General features: G+C 47.4%; 1 protein-coding gene across 1 annotated transcript; it reads left to right on the top strand.

Annotated features, from left to right (window-relative positions):
• The first annotated feature begins 3,083 nt into the window (after nt 1–3,083).
• Nucleotides 3,084–20,457, top strand: LOC108695548. Its single transcript, XM_041568191.1, has 10 exons — nt 3,084–3,703; nt 7,658–7,748; nt 7,930–8,034; nt 10,650–10,763; nt 11,000–11,095; nt 13,487–13,582; nt 14,603–14,701; nt 15,164–15,231; nt 18,238–18,599; nt 20,133–20,457. Exons 2-10 carry the CDS (start codon nt 7,697–7,699, stop codon nt 20,323–20,325), a joined length of 1,185 nt encoding a protein of 394 aa, XP_041424125.1. The 5' UTR covers nt 3,084–3,703; nt 7,658–7,696; the 3' UTR covers nt 20,326–20,457.
• Nucleotides 20,458–21,448: the final 991 nt, after the last annotated feature.

The following is a 21,448-nucleotide window of genomic DNA, read 5'->3' as shown; positions in this document are numbered from 1 at the left end:
TTTTTATTGAAAAAAATCATAAAGAATAATAAATACTACAAATTGAAACATCAATGACAAATAAACAATCAGAAATGAGTCCAGAGCCATATGAAAAGTATTATAGTCAAATGGCTGTAGAAATCCTCTGTACCGGCCTTTGGGCTCTGGATAAGAGCTGCGGACTTTCTGAACGACACAGGCTGGAATAGGCTCCCGTTTCTTGGGCCCTGAGAAGCCATAAATGCAGGCGATGAATGACTGATGGGAAGTCTGACGTAATTTTCTGTAGAAGAAAGAGATTATTAGTGATCTGTACAAAAATGTTGCTCTGCGCTGGTCATCACACGCCAAGGGGATAGGTCATGTGACATTATTTTATATAGGGTTAACACTGGCACGACTTTATGGAGAAAACCGTTGTTGGAGCTAAAGTGGATAAAAAAACCCATGGCCAATTGTGCCATTTACAAAGCAGTTTTGTCTGGAACTGATGTTCTTCACATAAGGAAGTTCAACTTTGGCTCTTGAGGATCGGCCGCCTCACAAACAATCTAACAGAAAGAATCCCAAGGTTTATTGAGAAGTGCAACGTTTCAGGGTCACGCCCCTTCTCATGCATGCTTGTGAAAGGGGCGTGACTACGAAACGTTGCACTTCGCAATAAACACACAAGGCAGCTCGCTTGCATTTATCCTGTGGGCCTTGGGATTCTTTCTGCTGGACATAAGGAAACCAAAATGATTCCCATAATCCTCAATCTATAGGTAAAAGTCACATGGACTTGCCTGTTGCGGCTGCTTATTCCACCCGTGGGGCGTTGCATGTTCCGAAATATCTGCAAGTATTCCAGGTGGGATTTACGTAAACACCTCAGGTAAAATTTGCTGCTATGGCAGATGCAGCCCATGTTGTAGATAATTCTTTTATTACAGATGATACTTCCATGTAACAAGAGGATTCCTGCACCGTTTTCATGTCACACAATTGCCTCTCCTACACCACTCGCTTGTCCCAATTCCATTATCTGCTGTTTCATGGTGACGTCCACTTGGTCGGTCTCGCACACTTGGTCGGTCTCGCACACTTGGTCGGTCTCGCACACTTGGTCGGTCTCGCACACTTGGTCGGTCTCGCACACTTGGTCGGTCTCGCACACTTGGTCGGTCTCGCACACTTGGTCGGTCTCGCCCACTTGGTCGGTCTCGCCCACTTGGTCGGTCTCGCCCACTTGGTCGGTCTCGCCCACTTGGTCGGTCTCGCCCACTTGGTCGGTCTCGCACACTTGGTCGGTCTCGCCCACTTGGTCGGTCTCGCCCACTTGGTCGGTCTCGCCACCCGGTCGGGTCGCGCGCAACTTGGTCGGTCGCGCCCCCTTGGTCGGTTTTCGCCCACTTGGTCGGTCTCGCCCACTTGGTCGGTCTCGCAACTTGGTCGGTCTCGCCCACTTGGTCGGTCTCGCCACTTGGTCGGTCGCGCGCACTTGGTCGGTCTCGCCCACTTGGTCGGTCTCGCACACTTGGTCGGTCGCGCGCACTTGGTCGGTCGCGCCCACTTGGTCGGTCTCGCCCACTTGGTCGGTCTCGCCCACTTGGTCGGTCTCGCACACTTGGTCGGTCTCGCCCACTTGGTCGGTCTCGCACACTTGGTCGGTCGCGCGCACTTGGTCGGTCTCGCCCACTTGGTCGGTCTCGCCCACTTGGTCGGTCTCGCGCACTTGGTCGGTCTCGCGCACTTGGTCGGTCTCGCGCACTTGGTCGGTCTCGCGCACATGGTCGGTCGCGCGCACTTGGTCGGTCTCGCGCACTTGGTCGGTCGCGCGCACTTGGTCGGTCTCGCGCACTTGGTCGGTCTCGCACTGGCTCGTTGCCAAAACATGTCGGATCACCTTTTGACCCTTAGGATTGCCACAAAAAATAGAACACAGGTTACTCAGAACAAATCCAAATGGATTGAAAAGGGAGGAATCAGTTTCCAATCATATTTTATAGACTAACCATGTTAGTTCTTTGTGCTTCAGGTTCCTTTTCACTCAATAAAATTAGCCTCCTAGCAGTCCTCTCACACCCAAGAGTCTCTCCCCCCCAAGTATGTTCCTTTCCCACAGCATTTATCTCACCCAGTCTCCACCACAGTCTCTCTTCAGCCACAGCAGTCTCTGCCCCCCCCACAGTAGTCTCTTTCCCCACAGCATTTGGCTCTCACCCAGTCTCTCCTCCAGCAGTCTCTCTCACAGCCAGCAGTCTCTCACCCAGTCTCTCTTCAGCCACAGCAGTCTCTGCCCCCCCAGTAGTCTCTTTCCCCACAGCATTTGTCTCTCACCCAGTCTCTCCTCCAGCAGTCTCTCTCACAGCCAGCAGTCTCTCTTCAGCCACAGCAGTCTCTGCCCCACAGTAGTCTCTTTCCCCACAGCATTTATCTCTCACCCAGTCTCACAGCCAGCAGTCTCTCTTCAGCCACAGCAGTCTCTGCCCCCCCCACAGTAGTCTCTTTCCCCACAGCATTTGGCTCTCACCCAGTCTCTCCTCCAGCAGTCTCTCTCACAGCCAGCAGTCTCTCACCCAGTCTCTCTTCAGCCACAGCAGTCTCTGCCCCCCCAGTAGTCTCTTTCCCCACAGCATTTGTCTCTCACCCAGTCTCTCCTCCAGCAGTCTCTCTCACAGCCAGCAGTCTCTCTTCAGCCACAGCAGTCTCTGCCCCCCCACAGTAGTCTCTTTCCCCACAGCATTTGGCTCTCACCCAGTCTCTCTCACAGCCAGCAGTCTCTCACCCAGTCTCTCTTCAGCCACAGCAGTCTCTGCCCCCCCACAGTAGTCTCTTTCCCCACAGCATTTGTCTCTCACCCAGTCTCACCTCCAGCAGTCTCTCTTCAGCCACAGCAGTCTCTCTTCAGCCACAGCAGTCTCTGCCCCCCCCCACAGTAGTCTCTTTCCCCACAGCATTTGTCTCTCACCCAGTCTCTCCTCCAGCAGTCTCTCTCACAGCCAGCAGTCTCTCTTCAGCCACAGCAGTCTCTGCCCCCCCCCACAGTAGTCTCTGCCCCCCCCCACAGTAGTCTCTTTCCCCACAGCATTTGTCTCTCACCCAGTCTCTCCTCCAGCAGTCTCTCTCACAGCCAGCAGTCTCTCACCCAGTCTCTCTTCAGCCACAGTAGTCTCTTTCCCCACAGCATTTGTCTCTCACCCAGTCTTGCTCTCAGCCAGCAGTCTCACCATTTTTCTCTCCCCAGCCTTTCTGTCCCTCTCTCAGCTCTTTTGTCCAGCCATTCTGTTCCCTTCCCCCCACAGCATTTCTCTCTCTCACCCAAACCTTTCTTTTCTGCATCGGTCGCCCTTGGGGGGATGAGCTCACATAAGTAGTTCAAGTATTTCCTGACTTGTAACCAACCAGAATCTGTGGCTCTCTTCTCCCTCAGCCTTTCTCTAGCTCTTTTGCCAAGGCGTTCGTTTGCTTACACGCAGCATTTTTTTTTTCTCACAGCAGCCTCTCCCCCGGCTCTTCTGTTCCCTCCCCCTCCCAGTCGGCCTCCCCAACAGCCTTTACCTCCTTGTAGTGTTTGTCTAGCGTCTCTCCCTCCCGCAGCAGTTCCCTCGTGAACTCAGTAAGGCACGACTTTACCTCCTGGCTTCTCCTCTGTGTTCTGCGACTTCCGGTTCGTCACTTCCGGTTTTGTGTTCAGGGACAAGACGGGAACGAACTGGTCGCCTTTTCGCCGTTCTACATGGTAATGTAGCAAGGCTATTTTGAATTTTTTTTTAAAAAAACCCTGTGTAATTTATATGAATCTATTGGGCATGGCTATTATTTTTAGACTTTAGAATGGGATTTTTAAATAAAATTTTTTGGTGTTACTGGTCCTTTAATCCTGCTGCAAGGACTGATAGAGAGGGGAGACTGGGGGTTAATCCTGCTGCAGGGACTGATAGAGAGGGGAGACTGGGGCTTAATCCTGCTGCAGGGACTGATAGAGAGGGGAGACTGGGGGTTAATCCTGCTGCAGGACTGATAGAGAGGGGAGACTGGGGGTTAATCCTGCTGCAGGGACTGATAGAGAGGGGAGACTGGGGTTAATCCTGCTGCAGGGACTGATAGAGAGGGGAGACTGGGGCTTAATCCTGCTGCAGGGACTGATAGAGAGGGGAGACTGGGGGTTAATCCTGCTGCAGGGACTGATAGAGAGGGGAGACTGGGGGTTAATCCTGCTGCAGGGACTGATAGAGAGGGGAGACTGGGGTTAATCCTGCTGCAGGGACTGATAGAGAGGGAGACTGGGGGTTAATCCTGCTGCAGGGACTGATAGAGAGGGGAGACTGGGGTTTAATCCTGCTGCAGAGACTGATAGAGAGGGGAGACTGGGGGGTTAATCCTGCTGCAGGACTGATAGAGAGGGGAGAATGGGGGTTAATCCTGCTGCAGGGACTGATAGAGAGGGGAGACTGGGGGTTAATCCTGCTGCAGGGACTGATAGAGAGGGGAGACTGGGGGTTAATCCTGCTGCAGGAACTGATAGAGAGGGGCGACTGGGGGTTAATCCTGCTGCAGGGACTGATAGAGAGGGGAGACTGGGGGTTAATCCTGCTGCAGGGACTGATAGAGAGGGGAGACTGGGGGTTAATCCTGCTGCAGGGACTGATAGAGAGGGAGACTGGGGTTAATCCTGCTGCAGGGACTGATAGAGAGGGGAGACTGGGGTTAATCCTGCTGCAGGGACTGATAGAGAGGGAGACTGGGGTTAATCCTGCTGCAGGGACTGATAGAGAGGGGAGACTGGGGGTTAATCCTGCTGCAGGGACTGATAGAGAGGGAGACTGGGGGTTAATCCTGCTGCAGGGACTGATAGAGAGGGGAGACTGGGGTTAATCCTGCTGCAGGGACTGATAGAGAGGGGAGACTGGGGGTTAATCCTGCTGCAGGGACTGATAGAGAGGGGAGACTGGGGGTTAATCCTGCTGCAGGGACTGATAGAGAGGGGAGACTGGGGATTAATCCTGCTGCAGGGACTGATAGAGAGGGGAGACTGGGGCTTAATCCTGCTGCAGGGACTGATAGAGAGGGGAGACTGGGGCTTAATCCTGCTGCAGGGACTGATAGAGAGGGGAGACTGGGGGTTAATCCTGCTGCAGGGACTGATAGAGAGGGGAGACTGGGGGTTAATCCTGCTGCAGGGACTGATAGAGAGGGGAGACTGGGGTTAATCCTGCTGCAGGGACTGATAGAGAGGGGAGACTGGGGTTAATCCTGCTGCAGGGACTGATAGAGAGGGGAGACTGGGGTTTAATCCTGCTGCAGAGACTGATAGAGAGGGGAGACTGGGGGTTAATCCTGCTGCAGGACTGATAGAGAGGGGAGAATGGGGGTTAATCCTGCTGCAGGGACTGATAGAGAGGGGAGACTGGGGGTTAATCCTGCTGCAGGGACTGATAGAGAGGGGAGACTGGGGGTTAATCCTGCTGCAGGAACTGATAGAGAGGGGCGACTGGGGTTAATCCTGCTGCAGGGACTGATAGAGAGGGGAGACTGGGGTTAATCCTGCTGCAGGGACTGATAGAGAGGGGAGACTGGGGGTTAATCCTGCTGCAGGGACTGATAGAGAGGGGAGACTGGGGTTAATCCTGCTGCAGGGACTGATAGAGAGGGGAGACTGGGGTTAATCCTGCTGCAGGGACTGATAGAGAGGGGAGACTGGGGTTAATCCTGCTGCAGGGACTGATAGAGAGGGGAGACTGGGGGTTAATCCTGCTGCAGGGACTGATAGAGAGGGAGACTGGGGGTTAATCCTGCTGCAGGGACTGATAGAGAGGGGAGACTGGGGTTAATCCTGCTGCAGGGACTGATAGAGAGGGGAGACTGGGGGTTAATCCTGCTGCAGGGACTGATAGAGAGGGGAGACTGGGGGTTAATCCTGCTGCAGGGACTGATAGAGAGGGGAGACTGGGGATTAATCCTGCTGCAGGGACTGATAGAGAGGGGAGACTGGGGCTTAATCCTGCTGCAGGGACTGATAGAGAGGGGAGACTGGGGCTTAATCCTGCTGCAGGGACTGATAGAGAGGGGAGACTGGGGTTAATCCTGCCTGCAAGGGACTGATAGAGAGGGGAGACTGGGGTTAATCCTGCTGCAGGGACTGATAGAGAGGGGAGACTGGGGTTAATCCTGCTGCAGGGACTGATAGAGAGGGGAGACGTGGGGGTTTAATCCTGCTGGCAGGGACTGATAGAGAGGGGAGACTGGGGGTTAATCCTGCTGCAGGGACTGGATAGAGAGGGGAGACTGGGGGTTAATCCTGCTGCAGGGACTGATAGAGAGGGGAGACTGGGGTTAATCCTGCTGCAGGGACTGATAGAGAGGGGAGACTGGGGGTTAATCTGCTGCAGGGACTTGATAGAGAGGGGAGACTGGGGTTAATCCTGCCTGGGCAGGGACTGATAGAGAGGGGAGACTGGGGGTTAATCCTGCTGCAGGACTGATAGAGAGGGGAGACTGGGGGGGTTAATCCTGCTGCAGGGACTGATAGAGAGGGAGACTGGGGTTTAATCCTGCTGCAGAGACTGATAGAGAGGGGAGACTGGGGGGTTAATCCTGCTGCAGGGACTGATAGAGAGGGGAGACTGGGGGTTAATCCTGCTGCAGGGACTGATAGAGAGGGGAGACTGGGGGTTAATCCTGCTGCAGGGACTGATAGAGAGGGGAGACTGGGGGTTAATCCTGCTGCAGGAACTGATAGAGAGGGGCGACTGGGGGTTAATCCTGCTGCAGGGACTGATAGAGAGGGGAGACTGGGGGTTAATCCTGCTGCAGGGACTGATAGAGAGGGAGACTGGGGGTTAATCCTGCTGCAGGGACTGATAGAGAGGGGAGACTGGGGTTAATCCTGCTGCAGGGACTGATAGAGAGGGAGACTGGGGTTAATCCTGCTGCAGGGACTGATAGAAGAGGGGAGACTGGGGTTAATCCTGCTGCAGGGACTGATAGAGAGGGCAGACTGGGGGTTAATCCTGCTGCAGGGACTGATAGAGAGGGAGACTGGGGGTTAATCCTGCTGCAGGACTGATAGAGAGGGGAGACTGGGGGTTAATCCTGCTGCAGGGACTGATAGAGAGGGGAGACTGGGGGTTAATCCTGCTGCAGGGACTGATAGAGAGGGGAGACTGGGGGTTAATCCTGCTGCAGGGACTGATAGAGAGGGGAGACTGGGGGTTAATTGTATTAGATACCCTGAGTGAGTGGCTGGTACAGTGCAGGTATGTTTTCTAGTCAGAGGGAGTTGAAACTGCAGTATCTCTGTGTGTAACTGTTGATGTAATAGATCTATGATGTCATTCCCATCTTGCTTGTCTCCTCCCCTTATTAGTTTTGATTACAGGGGTGTAACTGTCAGTGTTTAGGCTGATGACACATGAGGTGGATTTTGGCAGCATAAAACAAACTGGTGTGAAATACACTGGATGTGGAGAGGAGACGGATATCAGTGAATGGGATGTTTTTCAGCCCCTGTGGCATCAGCCTTCCCCCCCCCCCCCAGAAAATTAAATGGTATTTTACAAACCATTTTGTTGCTCTTCACATTCCCAGTGGTATCAGTGCCTGTGTGTGAGTGTGAGTGCAGGAGTGTGAGTGCAGGAGTGAGTGTGAGTGCAGGAGTGAGTGCAGAGAATCACTGGTGACTTTTCTCTTGCAGTGACCGTTACACAGAGGACATTGCAGAAGAGCCGACATTATGGATTCCCGGCCCCCCATAAAGAGAGAGTCGGATTCGCTTGCGGGTGCAGGTGGGTGATACTCTGTACCACTGTATAACTGTCGGACATTATTCCTAATCACACCCAGCGTCTGATCCAGTAGAAATGAGTAGAACAGACACGTCCGCACCACAATGACCATTAAACTGAGGGACTGAGTTGTTTTCTGTCCCACTCACATCATGACACAACTCCCTGTACCTTCCCGCAGGATTCCCAGAGGCACAGCAGCTCCAGATAAAGATGGTGAAACAAGAGTCGGAGTCAGGAGATTATCAGAGGGGAACTGGAAGCTTCTCAGTGCCGCATATTCCTGGTAAGAGACCAGCCCCCAACTACAACTCCCAGCAGCCCCTGCCAACCATTGGCTTTGAGACAATGAAAGGTTTTTGTGCATCTGAGGAACCCAGGATTTACATGTGATACAAAATACAATAATCCCTATAACTGGTACTGAGACATAGACAGGCTCATTTATTAAAGTCCAAATGTATCTTTATATTTTCTGAAAACGACACCAAATCTGCAGTTTCTTTCTCATTTATCAATACACTTTCCAGAAAATTTTGTTTGTGGTGGAAAAAATCAAAAAAAAAATAATCATACAAATTTTTCCACCCAAAATTTTTTTTCAGATTTTTGCCCGAAAACCACAAAATTTTCAGATTATTGCCTGAAACTCAATGTAGATTAGATATCTTCGGGACGTCTCCTCTTTATTTATATGCAGCCTTCCAAGGTCTGAGATGCCGGATTTTCGGATTCAGACCTTTTTCATCATCATGGTGGTATAATAAATCCCAAAACATTTGTTTCTTTTTTTCACTGAAATTCCCAGTTTTATTCAGGTATCGGACCTGTTATCCAGAATGTTTGGGTCCTGGGATAGCGGATTTTACTGTAATTTGGATCTTTATACCTTAAGTCTACTAGAAAGTCATAAAAAAAAAAAAAAGAAATTTTGCCTCAAATTAGGATTAATTACAGTCATATGAAAAAGTTTGGGAACCCCTCTTAATTCTTTGAAGTTGTGTTTCTCATTGGCTGAGCTTTCAAAGTAGCAACTTCCTTTTAATAAATAACTTTCCTTATGGAAACAGTAGTATTTCAGCAGTGACATCAAGTTTATTGGATTAACAGAAAATATACATCATAACTAAATGAGACATAAATGTGGGCACCCAACAGAGATATTCCATCAATACTTAGTTACAAATGTAACAGCCTCTAGACGCCTCCTATAGACTTTGATGAGTGTCTGGATTGTGGATGTGGCTATTTGTGACCATTGGTCCATATAAAATCTCTCCAGTTCAGTTAAATGTGATGGCTGCCGAGCATGGACAGTCTGCTTCACATCATCCCATAGATTTTCCATCATATTCAAGTCGGGGGGCTCCAGAATATTGTACTTGTCCCTCTGCATAAATGTCTTTGTAGATTTCCAAGTGAGTTTAGGTCATTGTCTTGTTGGAATATCCGACCCCTGCAGCGGAACTTCAACTTTGTGACTGATGCTTGAACATTATCCTGAACAATTTGTTGATATTGGGTTGAATTCATCCGACCCTGGACTTTAACAAGGGCCCCAGTAGTCCCTGAACTAGCCACACAGCCCCTGAACTAGCCACACAGCCCCTGAACTAGCCACACAGCCCCTGAACTAGCCACACAGCCCCTGAACTAGCCACACAGCCCCTGAACTAGCCACACAGCCCCTGAACTAGTCACACAGCCCCTGAACTAGCCACACAGCCCCCGAACTAGCCACACAGCCCCCGAACTAGCCACACAGCCCCTGAACTAGCCACACAGCCCCACAGCATAATGGGACCTCCTCCAAATGTGACAGTGTGAGTGCAGAAAGGGCTTCTCATCCCCCTGCCATACACATGTTCTTTGTGCAAATTGTGCTGAATTGTAGAACGATGTACAGATACACCTGCATCTGCAGCAAGATCTTCTTGCAGGTCTTTGGAGATGATCTTTGGCTTGTCTGGAACATTCTCACAATCCTCCGCATATGTCGCTCCTGGATTTTTCTTGGCCTGCCAGACCTGGGTTTTACAGCAACTGTGCCTGTGGCCTTCCATTTCCTCATTCCATTCCTTACAGTTGGAACTGACAGTTTAATAAACCTCTGAGATGCTTTTTGTAGCCTTCCCCTAAACCCTGATACTGAACAATCTTTGTTTTCAGATCTTTGAGAGTTGCTTTGAGGATCCCATGCTGTCACTCTTCAGAGGAGAGTCAAACAGAAGCACAACTTGCAATTGGTCACCTTAAATACATTTTCTAGTGATTGGACACACCTGCCTATGAAGTTCAAGGCTTAACGAGCTAATCCAACCAATGTGGTGTTGCCAGTAATAAATATTAAGCAGTTACATGTATTCAAATTAGCTAAATTACAAGGGTACCCACATTTTTGCACAGCCAGTTTTTCACATTTGATTTAATTACATACATCTGAATACTGCTTCACTAAAAATCTTTGTTCAGAAAACAGCCCAGTACTCAGATGTTCCTGGAAAATGAAAGACATATCACATCTTTTTTTGTCAAAAGTGGAGTAAATGATTATGCAGGCTGAGCGGGGTTCCCAAACTTTTTCATATGACTGTATCCTAGTTGGGATCAAGTACAAGCTTCTGTTTTATTATTACACAGATAAATACTTTTTAAAAATTTTGATTATTTGGATAAAATGGAGTCTATGGGAGAAGAACATTCCATAATTTGGAGCTTTCTGGATAACAGGTTTCTGGATAAGGGATCTCATACCTGTACTTAAAAAAACTTTTAGTAGAAGAATTTTTTGTGTTTTTGTGTTAGTGTAATTTAATATAGTTGCAGCACTAAACATAAAGCAAGTCCTGTATGTGGTGCTGATGTGTCTCACCTCCTGCATCACTTCCTGTTTCCTGTTAGGTTTCCCCCAGAATAACCCAGAAGAGCCGCAGGTGAAGATAAAGGAGGAAGTGCTGGACCCCAGTTATCCCGCGGATACAATGGACGACACGGTGGTTTCCTTCACGGTCGGAGGTGAGTAGGGAGTTTTATTGAGACTTGTCTGCACGTCCGGGATCTGTCCGTTTGTCTGATGGAATGTTCTCTTTGTCATGTGCTTCCTCTGTACATGGAGGAGACATGGAGCTCTTGTGGAACTTCATCCTCTCTGTACCATCGAGTGGCTTCACTATATACAAAGCCATCAGAGGAGGGGGATAATCTGTTGTTTATGTTCTAACGGCTTCATGTGGCCCCTTTGTGCTCCCCAGAGACAGACCCCCACACGTTACACATGAAGGAAGAGAATGAAGCAGCAGCTTCTGGGACTTACCAGCAGAGCGGGACTGATCCACTGACTGACAAGGGTAAGTACCCGGGATTCTTTTTTATTATTTATACTGTTCTGTATAATTCTATTCATCCTGCTCAGGAGAGCGAAGTCCCTATCCAACCGACATACTGTCATGGGATCAGTTAATAGAGCTGCTCCAGCAGAATTCTGCCCTCAAATCCAATTCTCAAAAGAGCAGATTTTTTTATATTTAATTTTGAAATCTGACATGGGGGTAGTCATATTGTCAATTTCCCAGCTGCCCCCAGTCATGTGACTTGTGCTCTGATAAACTTCAATCACTCTTTAGGGCAGAGACACACGCTTAGATTCGGGGAGATTAGTTGCCTAGCAACACTGGGCTGCAGTTTAGGGATCTCACTACTTGTGTCTGTGGGTCAGTAACACTGGGCTGCAGTTTAGGGGTCTCACTGCTTGTGTCTGTGGGTCAGTAACACTGGAGTTTAGGGGTCTCACTGCTTGTGTCTGGGGGTCAGTAACACTGGAGTTTAGGGGTCTCACTGCTTGTGTCTGGGGGTCAGTAACACTGGAGTTTAGGGGTCTCACTGCTTGTGTCTGGGGGTCAGTAACACTGGAGTTTAGGGGTCTCACTGCTTGTGTCTGTGGCTCAGTAACACTGGAGTTTAGGGGTCTCACTGCTTGTGTCTGGGGGTCCGTAACACTGGAGTTTAGGGGTCTCACTGCTTGTGTCTGTGGGTCAGTAACACTGGAGTTTAGGGGTCTCACTGCTTGTGTCTGGGGGTCCGTAACACTGGAGTTTAGGGGTCTCACTGCTTGTGTCTGTGGGTCAGTAACACTGGAGTTTAGGGGTCTCACTGCTTGTGTCTGGGGGTCAGTGACACTGGAGTTTAGGGGTCTCACTGCTTGTGTCTGGGGGTCAGTAACACTGGAGTTTAGGGGTCTCACTGCTTGTGTCTGGGGTCAGTAACACTGGAGTTTAGGGGTCTCACTGCTTGTGTCTGGGGGTCAGTAACACTGGAGTTTAGGGGTCTCACTGCTTGTGTCTGGGGGTCAGTAACACTGGAGTTTAGGGGTCTCACTGCTTGTGTCTGGGGGTCAGTAACACTGGAGTTTAGGGGTCTCACTGCTTGTGTCTGGGGGTCAGTAACACTGGAGTTTAGGGGTCTCACTGCTTGTGTCTGGGGGTCAGTAACACTGGAGTTTAGGGGTCTCACTGCTTGTGTCTGGGGGTCAGTAACACTGGAGTTTAGGGGTCTCACTGCTTGTGTCTGGGGGTCAGTAACACTGGAGTTTAGGGGTCTCACTGCTTGTGTCTGTGGGTCAGTAACACTGGAGTTTAGGGTCTCACCGCTTGTGTCTGGGGGTCAGTAACACTGGCGTTTAGGGGTCTCACTGCTTGTGTCTGTGGATGAGTAACACTGGAGTTTAGGGGTCTCACTGCTTGTGTCTGTGGATGAGTAACACTGGAGTTTAGGGGTCTCGCTGCTTGTGTCTGGGGGTCAGTGACACTGGAGTTTAGGGGTCTCGCTGCTTGTGTCTGGGGGTCAGTGACACTGGAGTTTAGGGGTCTCGCTGCTTGTGTCTGGGGGTCAGTGACACTGGAGTTTAGGGGTCTCGCTGCTTGTGTCTGGGGGTCAGTGACACTGGAGTTTAGGGGTCTCGCTGCTTGTGTCTGGGGGTCAGTGACACTGGAGTTTAGGGGTCTCGCTGCTTGTGTCTGGGGGTCAGTAACACTGGAGTTTAGGGGTCTCGCTGCTTGTGTCTGGGGGTCAGTGACACTGGAGTTTAGGGGTCTCGCTGCTTGTGTCTGGGGGTCAGTGACACTGGAGTTTAGGGGTCTCGCTGCTTGTGTCTGGGGGTCAGTAACACTGGAGTTTAGGGGTCTCGCTGCTTGTGTCTGGGGGTCAGTAACACTGGAGTTTAGGGGTCTCACTGCTTGTGTCTGGGGGTCAGTGACACTGGAGTTTAGGGGTCTCGCTGCTTGTGTCTGGGGGTCAGTAACACTGGAGTTTAGGGGTCTCACTGCTTGTGTCTGTGGGTCAGTAACACTGGAGTTTAGGGGTCTCGCTGCTTGTGTCTGGGGGTCAGTAACACTGGAGTTTAGGGGTCTCACTGCTTGTGTCTGGGGGTCAGTGACACTGGAGTTTAGGGGTCTCGCTGCTTGTGTCTGGGGGTCAGTAACACTGGAGTTTAGGGGTCTCACTGCTTGTGTCTGGGGGTCAGTAACACTGGAGTTTAGGGGTCTCACTGCTTGTGTCTGGGGGTCAGTGACACTGGAGTTTAGGGGTCTCGCTGCTTGTGTCTGGGGGTCAGTAACACTGGAGTTTAGGGGTCTCACTGCTTGTGTCTGGGGGTCAGTAACGTTGGGCTGAATGTGTAACTGGAGGGATCTCCCTAAATTGTTTAATAACAAAACTACATGCAAGTTGTATCATTTCTTTAGGCTCATTTACAGGAGTGAAAATCGAGACTGAACATATGGACACTGGGGATCCTCTGCCCACAATTAGGAGTGAAATTGTTTCTTTTCCTGGGCCTGGTGAGTAATTGTTCTTTTACATGTTGGACCATAAAACACTATTTGAAACTCGTTTTTCAAAATATTCACGAGAAAGCACAGACTTTCCATGGGCACTAAAACCCTGGATGAGACACAATCTTACTATGAAGAATTTTGCATTTCACATGTATGTGATTAATGCAAAAAAAGTGAGGAGATAGAAAGCATGGGCAAAGCCTTGAATGGTCCCAAAGAAGATTATCTGTAAAAATTCTGTATGATGACCCGTGGGAGCAGTGATGAGACGTTCTTTGGCTTTTGACTTTTTATGGATTTTTCACTTTTTTTTTTTTTTTTTTATAAGGTTGCACTGAAAACTTTATACCATTCTAATAAATGTGACCATTTACTTGTAATAACACAATTTGGGTTGATTTTATTTTTCTAAAACTGTATATCAGGGTTCAATGTGTCTCACTTTGACTTAGCCCTTTATTTGGATCTGGGTGCTAGGGTCATTGCAGTAGCTGCACCCCAAAAAATGTGAATTTCAGGTTTGGCAGAGCAGATACAAAAAATGGTTCCAAAAAACAAGAAATATAAATAAAAAAAACACAGGGCACATGTTTGTCTTGGAAGTGTGTGGGGTTCCTAGGAAGGCAAATTTGGTCCAGGGGTGACGCCTGCAAAGAGGTTAAATCTCACATACCAGGAAAGCTCCGACCTACAATGGGCTAAATCCATATGTTGTCAGACAGAGTTGCCTTGGATTTTATTGCTTTATGGTACTGGTTCCCAAACTGAGTGTTATTGGGAGGACAAACATTTGCTCTCCTACTAATTCTTGGAAACGTGGCTGAATCACTGACACCCCAATCTATAACCTTGTTATGTGCTACGTGAGGTCCCTGACTAAACACTGGTCCTCTATTGGGGGTTAAAAAAAGTCAAACAACCACTAATTTATGATAAATGCTTTGATTGAACAATTCCCATGCAATCGTCCAATAAATTGGGCAGAAAGCTTTAACAATCGCTGTGTCTGTTCCCTGTTGGTAGATGTGAAACAGGAGGAGCCAGTAGCCCCCCATATAAAGATTGAAAAAGAAGAACCAGAGTATTATTTGAACACTGTGGAAGATACAGCTGCTGATGGCGGTAAGTGACCAGGGATTATCTCTAACAGTGGGAGGGATTTTAGGGATCTGCCTACTTGTCCTGTGGGTCAGTTAAACTGTATTGGGATCTCCCTGCTTGTTTTTGTGGGTCAGTTACACTGGCTGGAAATTCCCAGCTTGTTCCTGTGGGTCAGTTACACTGGATTTGGAACTCCCTGCTTGTGCCCGTGGACCAGTAAAACTGGACTAAATTTTTGAGAACTCTTAAGTGAAAATTGATTTTTTTGAATACGTGTGAGGAAGGGCATTAGCTTCAGTAGAAAAGGGAATGTTTCTATGTTTAAAGTATGGAGTGAGGAAGAGGCCAGGCTGTATAATGAGGAATGTTGGCCGAGGGGATGTTGACAAGGAGCACACTAGGGGCAGGTTCCTGTGCAAATACATAATAACAATAGAAATATTCATAATTCTGTTGGTACATCACAGATCTTTGCCTTTGCAGGAGCTGTTGCCAATGAGACTGTACATCAGGGTCCAAATGAAATATCCGACGAGGATCGAGAAGAAATGGTAATACATAATGTCAGCCATATTTGGTATGTTCTCTAATGATGATGATAGAAGGAGATAGTATGGGGTAATGATTCAGGTATTCGGTGGAGTGCATCAGATGGAGTTGTTGCTGCTTAATTCCTCAAACCCGAGCTGAAGTCAGTCACCAGAATGGGTGAAAGTCCGGTCAATTGCAGTGTCCAGGGGCTGCCCCGGTGCTATTGGAACGAGAGCTCTGGCGTACAGTAGTGAAAATACGCGTTGAATGCATCCGTTATCTCCGTAAATCGGGTTCTAATGGGGTTATTGACATGACGCCAGATCTCAGTAATAACCCAAGTAATCGACACATACAAAGAACTCTAAACAACTCGTTACCAACGTATCACACAAGAAGCATCTCATGTTGGGTTAAAGCAAGAGCTCTCTCAAGACCTTCGCAACCTTCTTGTTGCAAAACATACTGATGCCATTGGTTTCAGACGTATTTCTAAACTTCTGAACGTTCCTGTTGGGAAGTGGAAAGAACATCAATTCGCCCTAAACCGGCCACAAGATTTCAACGAGGAGTCAAAAGAATAATCAGAAGAGTTGTCCAAGAGACAACGATCACTCTAAGGAAAGCTTCAGAAAGACCTTGAATTAGCAGCTACAGTAAGTAATGCACTCTAGTGACATGGTCTGTAATGGTCGCTGGAAATATCGTTCGTTTCAATACACACGTGTAGAGCTGAATCATCAGAAACAATAGAATTCTATCTGGATCTGACAATTCAGCAGTTCAACAGGCTGATGTTCGGGTGCCTTCTGTGGTGCCCAATCAAAATTTTCCAACATGCCCGATGGATGAGCTCTTTACTTGTTGTGTCACTAGTAATCCGACATTGTAACCACTAGTCATAAGTAGTTGTTGATTGAATTGTTTTATCTGGTATGGATTGTGAATTCTTTAGATAGTGATATAGAGTTTTTGTTCAGGGAGTTAAGGTGACCATAAATAAATAAATATTCAGTGCATGTATGGAGATGAGCCAACGACATTGGCCGAAGACAAAGATATTGATCATACACACGTATTACACGAATATTGTATGCAAGTTCATGTATAGTCGGGGGGCCCATCCTTATGACGTTGCTGCAACATTGGGGTCATTGTGGGGCCAATAAGGACATTCTTCAGGCAGGCCAGTCTCCATCGCTTGTTGCCAAGATGTCTACAGCTTTCCTTAGGCAGCGACTTAAAGGGATACTGTCATGGGAAAAAAATTTTTTTTCAAAATGAATCAGTTAATGCTGCTCCAGCAGAATTCTGCACTGAAATCCATTTCTCAAAAGAGCAAACAGATTTTTTTATATTCAATTTTGAAATCTGACATGGGGCTAGACATTTTGTCAATTTCCCAGCTGCCCCCAGTCATGTGACTTGTGCCTGTACTTTAGGAGAGAAATGCTTTCTGGCAGGCTGCTATTTTTCCTTCTCAATGTAACTGAATGTGTCTCAGTGGGACCTGGATTTTACTATTGAGTGTTGTTCTTAGATCTACCAGGCAGCTGTTATCTTGTGTTAGGGAGCTGCTATCTGGTTACCTTCCCATTGTTCTTTTGTTTGGCTGTTGGGGGGGGGGAAAGGGAGGGGGTGATATCACTCCAACTTGCAGTACAGCAGTAAAGAGTGATTGAAGTTTATCAGAGCACAAGTCACATGCCTTAGGGCAGTTGGGAAATTTACAAAATGTCTAACCCCATGTCAGATTGCAAAATTGAATATAAAGAAATCTGTTTGCTCTTTTGAGAAATGGATTTCAGTGCAGAATTCTGCTGGAGCAGCACTATTAACTGATTCATTTTGAAAAAAAATTTTTTTCCCATGACAGTATCCCTTTAAGCATCATAAGCCCTTGATGATGAACGTGCTTTGTTGGCTAAGGGTTAAAGTTTTCTGCACAACATGTGGACAAGCCAATGAAATTCTGGGAGAATATAACCTGGTCAGATGAGACCAAAATGTAACTCTTTGGATGTCCTTTCACACACCGTGTTTGGAGGATAAATGGCGCAGCACCCCAAAAACAACATAGCACCAGTGAGATTTAGAGGTGGGAACATCATGGTGTGGGACTGTTTTCCAGCCTATGGGACTGGCAGATTTCATATAATTAAAGGAACAATAAATGGAGAAATATACCGGGACGTTCTTGATAAGAATCTGCTGAAGTTGAAATGAGGTTGGACATTCCAACAAGACAATGATCCCAAACACACAGACAAGGAGGCTCTCAATTGGTTTCAGAAAGAAATGAATGGCCCAATCACCTAACTTGAATCGATGGAAAGAACTGAAGATCTGAGTTCAGAAGAAACCCCCGGAACCATCAAGATTTGAGGACGGTTTGTGTGGAATAACGGGGCAAAATCGCACCTGAGCAATGGGACTAGTTTCTCTATACAGGAGGCATCTCAAAGCTTTCATTACCAACACGGGATTGAACACGTGACTTAAGCTGGACATAGACGCAAAGATAAAGTCGCACAATTTTTGAACCGTGTGTAGATCGTCCTGACATTTTTCGTACCATGGAGATTGGTCAGTTAGTCGATGGGACAGATCAGAAGATTTCTGTCGGCTAATGATCATATCTCTGTATGTATTGTCTGTCTGACCATATCAATGGGTGACTGTCACTTCTATCTGTCAGACATAACTTTCTGTCACAGCCAGAACATCATCTTATTTGTTCTTTTACCACTTTATTTAATCGGACTGGTCAGTTGTAGCTCAAAGGATCGTTCGTCGGATACAAGTGTAAAATCTGCAGGTCTATGGGCGGCTTTAATTTATGGATTTATTTGTTTTGAGTTCTTTGTATGTGCGGGTTACTTGGGTTGTTACTGACGTCAATTTCATGTTGATTGAAATATATTTACTGGGAGAAACATTGACATGTCCAATACTTTCCTCCCTGCTTTATCTGTACTTAATTAATATTTAGATAAACTAAAAGTAATTCTTATTATGTTTCCAAGCGACGACAACTCTTTGAAGAGCTGAGGAACATGTGGGGCCCCGTAGAGAATGAGCCTTGTTTCCAGGATGATCCCGTATACACAGAGGAGGAGCTGCAGGCCCTGAGGGAACGTGAGAACGGCGAGCGGCTGCGCAATACCCGCTGGTGCCAGTGCGGCAACTGTATCTCTCTGCCCACCACCGAGGAGTCCGTGTGCTGCCGGGAAATCGCCAAACTCAAGAAACGTTTCACGGGAGGAATCACTTGCATTATTCAGGTTCAAGAGATGCAGAAATCTTGTCTCGACGCCAAACTCTTGGACTACATGGTGCGATACCGGGGCAAGGTCTCCAAAGAGAAATACACTGAGGAATATCCACAGTAAGTAACAACATGGTGCCAACATTCTGGCCCTACTCTGTTTCTTGCATAGGCCTTATATGGGCACAGAACAACCCCTCAGTGACTTCTAATATCCTTATCATTTACAGTAGGGGGTACATTATCCCTTATAATACATGAGTGATACTCAGAGTTCCCTGTATAACTCAGCCTGCAGCCTTGTGCCTTTATATGATCACAGAACAACCCCTCAGTGACTTCTAATATCCTTATCATTTACAGTAGGGGGTACATTATCCCTTATAATACATGAGTGATACTCAGAGTTCCCTGTATAACTCAGCCTGCAGCCTTGTGCCTTTATATGGTCACAGAACAACCCCTCAGTGACTTCTAATATCCTTATCATTTACAGTAGGGGGTACATTATCCCTTATAATACATGAGTGATACTCAGAGTTCCCTGTATAACTCAGCCTGCAGCCTTGTGCCTTTATATGATCACAGAACAACCCCTCAGTGACTTCTAATATCCTTATCATTTACAGTAGGGGGTACATTATCCCTTATAATACATGAGTGATACTCAGAGTTCCCTGTATAACTCAGCCTGCAGCCTTGTGCCTTTATATGATCACAGAACAACCCCTCAGTGACTTCTAATATCCTTATCATTTACAGTAGGGGGTACATTATCCCTTATAATACATGAGTGATACTCAGAGTTCCCTGTATAACTCAGCCTGCAGCCTTGTGCCTTTATATGGTCACAGAACAACCCCTCAGTGACTTCTAATATCCTTATCATTTACAGTAGGGGGTACATTATCCCTTATAATACATGAGTGATACTCAGAGTTCCCTGTATAACTCAGCCTGCAGCCTTGTGCCTTTATATGGTCACAGAACAACCCCTCAGTGACTTCTAATATCCTTATCATTTACAGTAGGGGGTACATTATCCCTTATAATACATGAGTGATACTCAGAGTTCCCTGTATAACTCAGCCTGCAGCCTTGTGCCTTTATATGGTCACAGAACAACCCCTCAGTGACTTCTAATATCCTTATCATTTACAGTAGGGGGTACATTATCCCTTATAATACATGAGTGATACTCAGAGTTCCCTGTATAACTCAGCCTGCAGCCTTGTGCCTTTATATGGTCACAGAACAACCCCTCAGTGACTTCTAATATCCTTATCATTTACAGTAGGGGGTACATTATCCCTTATAATACATGAGTGATACTCCGAGTTCCCTGTATAACTCAGTCTGCAGCCTTGTGCCTTTATATGGTCACAGAACAACCCCTCAGTGACTTCTAATATCCTTATCATTTACAGTAGGGGGTACATTATCCTTATAATACATGAGTGATACTCAGAGTTCCCTGTATAACTCAGCCTGCAGCCTTGTGCCTTTATATGGTCACAAAACAACCCCTCAGTGACTTCTAATATCCTTATCATTTACAGTAGGGGGTACATAATCCCTTATAGAGAGTAGAACGTCTCTGCTAGATGACAATGTGAATTTGTATGACCCCATGTTCCCGTTGTGCCGGTACAGGGTGATGAGGAAAGCCGCATACAGAGCCTTCACTATCTGGACCCACCGGTTCTTCCGAGAGAAAACCTGCACAGCGATACCGGCCTGTGTAGTTAATTTAGTGAGGATGAGATTCCCGTACCCGCCGGATCGCACGGTTGGGCTGCTGGGCCTGTGGGACTATCCTGCCATAGACATGGCCTTTGATGGTTGAATTCACCGAGATCTATTTTTTATATTTTTGTTCAGACCAAATCCCGCCGTGCAGTTACCGTCAGTTCTGATGTTCTCGTTTTTGTTTTTAGATTTCCTGTTATTTTTTATTAAAGAGATAAGAAAAGAGAAAGTGACCCAGTTTCTGTGCCGCTCGGTGTGTTTGGTGATTGTTTTGTATAAATGGGAGGTTGGGCCCAAACAGTGGGTGTTGGTTACAGAAATGGAGTCATTGTAAGTAGACGCCAGCAGATCAATGTGTGACTCCGGGTGTTGGCCAGTCTGTTTGCTTTGGGCAGTTGAACCAAAGCAGAACTGGTCTCATTGGGCACGGCCAGGACTCATGTTTCGAGAGGGGACTCACTGACCAGAGAACTTGTGGACTTGTCTCCCAGAAGCAGCTCTACTGACACATACATTAGACATGTACAAGGAAGGGTCGGATGCCTTTTTAGCAGAGGAGGGAATGGAGCTGTGCAATTTATACTGAAACTGAGGGGCGTTTCAAGGTCTGAATAAATAACGGTTCCATTTATAATGAAATTGGAGTAGGGAAAGTTTCCTCACAGACCCCAATAGCCACCTTCATTGTGTCCCCCATTCTCTATATCAGTAATGTCCAACTTCCCTGGTATGAAGGGCTGGAAGTTTTCTGGCCTCCATGTTGGAGGGTTTATAATGGAAGCCAATGTTAACCACCCCCTTTTAAAACACCCATTTCAACCACTTTTAAGACCATGTCCGTATTAATGGTGGTAACACCCCAAAAAAAACCAAATGGTTGGAACTCCCTGCAGGGATATCCCTAAACCAAACATTTAACTTAAATCCATATTCCTCCTACTCCCCTGTGGATAACACATTACACCCCCCGAACATGATTAAACACCTTAGGGGCCCCTAACAAGAACAATTTCTAAATAGTAATGAACCCCCAAAATATACCCCTACCAGGCTCCCATCCCACAGGGTACAGAGTAGGACAAGCAGAGTATGAGACACACAGGGAGGGAAGGCAGAACAGGACCAGTCTAATATGGCAGGAAAGCTCTCAGTCTAATATGTACTACATACAGTCACACAGGGCTGGGGCCCCATTAGCATTTTGTATAAAGTGTGAACAG

Source organism: Xenopus laevis, chromosome 6S (genome assembly GCF_017654675.1).
Source record: "Xenopus laevis strain J_2021 chromosome 6S, Xenopus_laevis_v10.1, whole genome shotgun sequence".
Taxonomy (NCBI): Eukaryota; Metazoa; Chordata; class Amphibia; order Anura; family Pipidae; genus Xenopus; species Xenopus laevis.
Note: the sequence above shows the minus strand (reverse complement) of the source record. Positions and strands in the feature narration are given on the sequence as shown.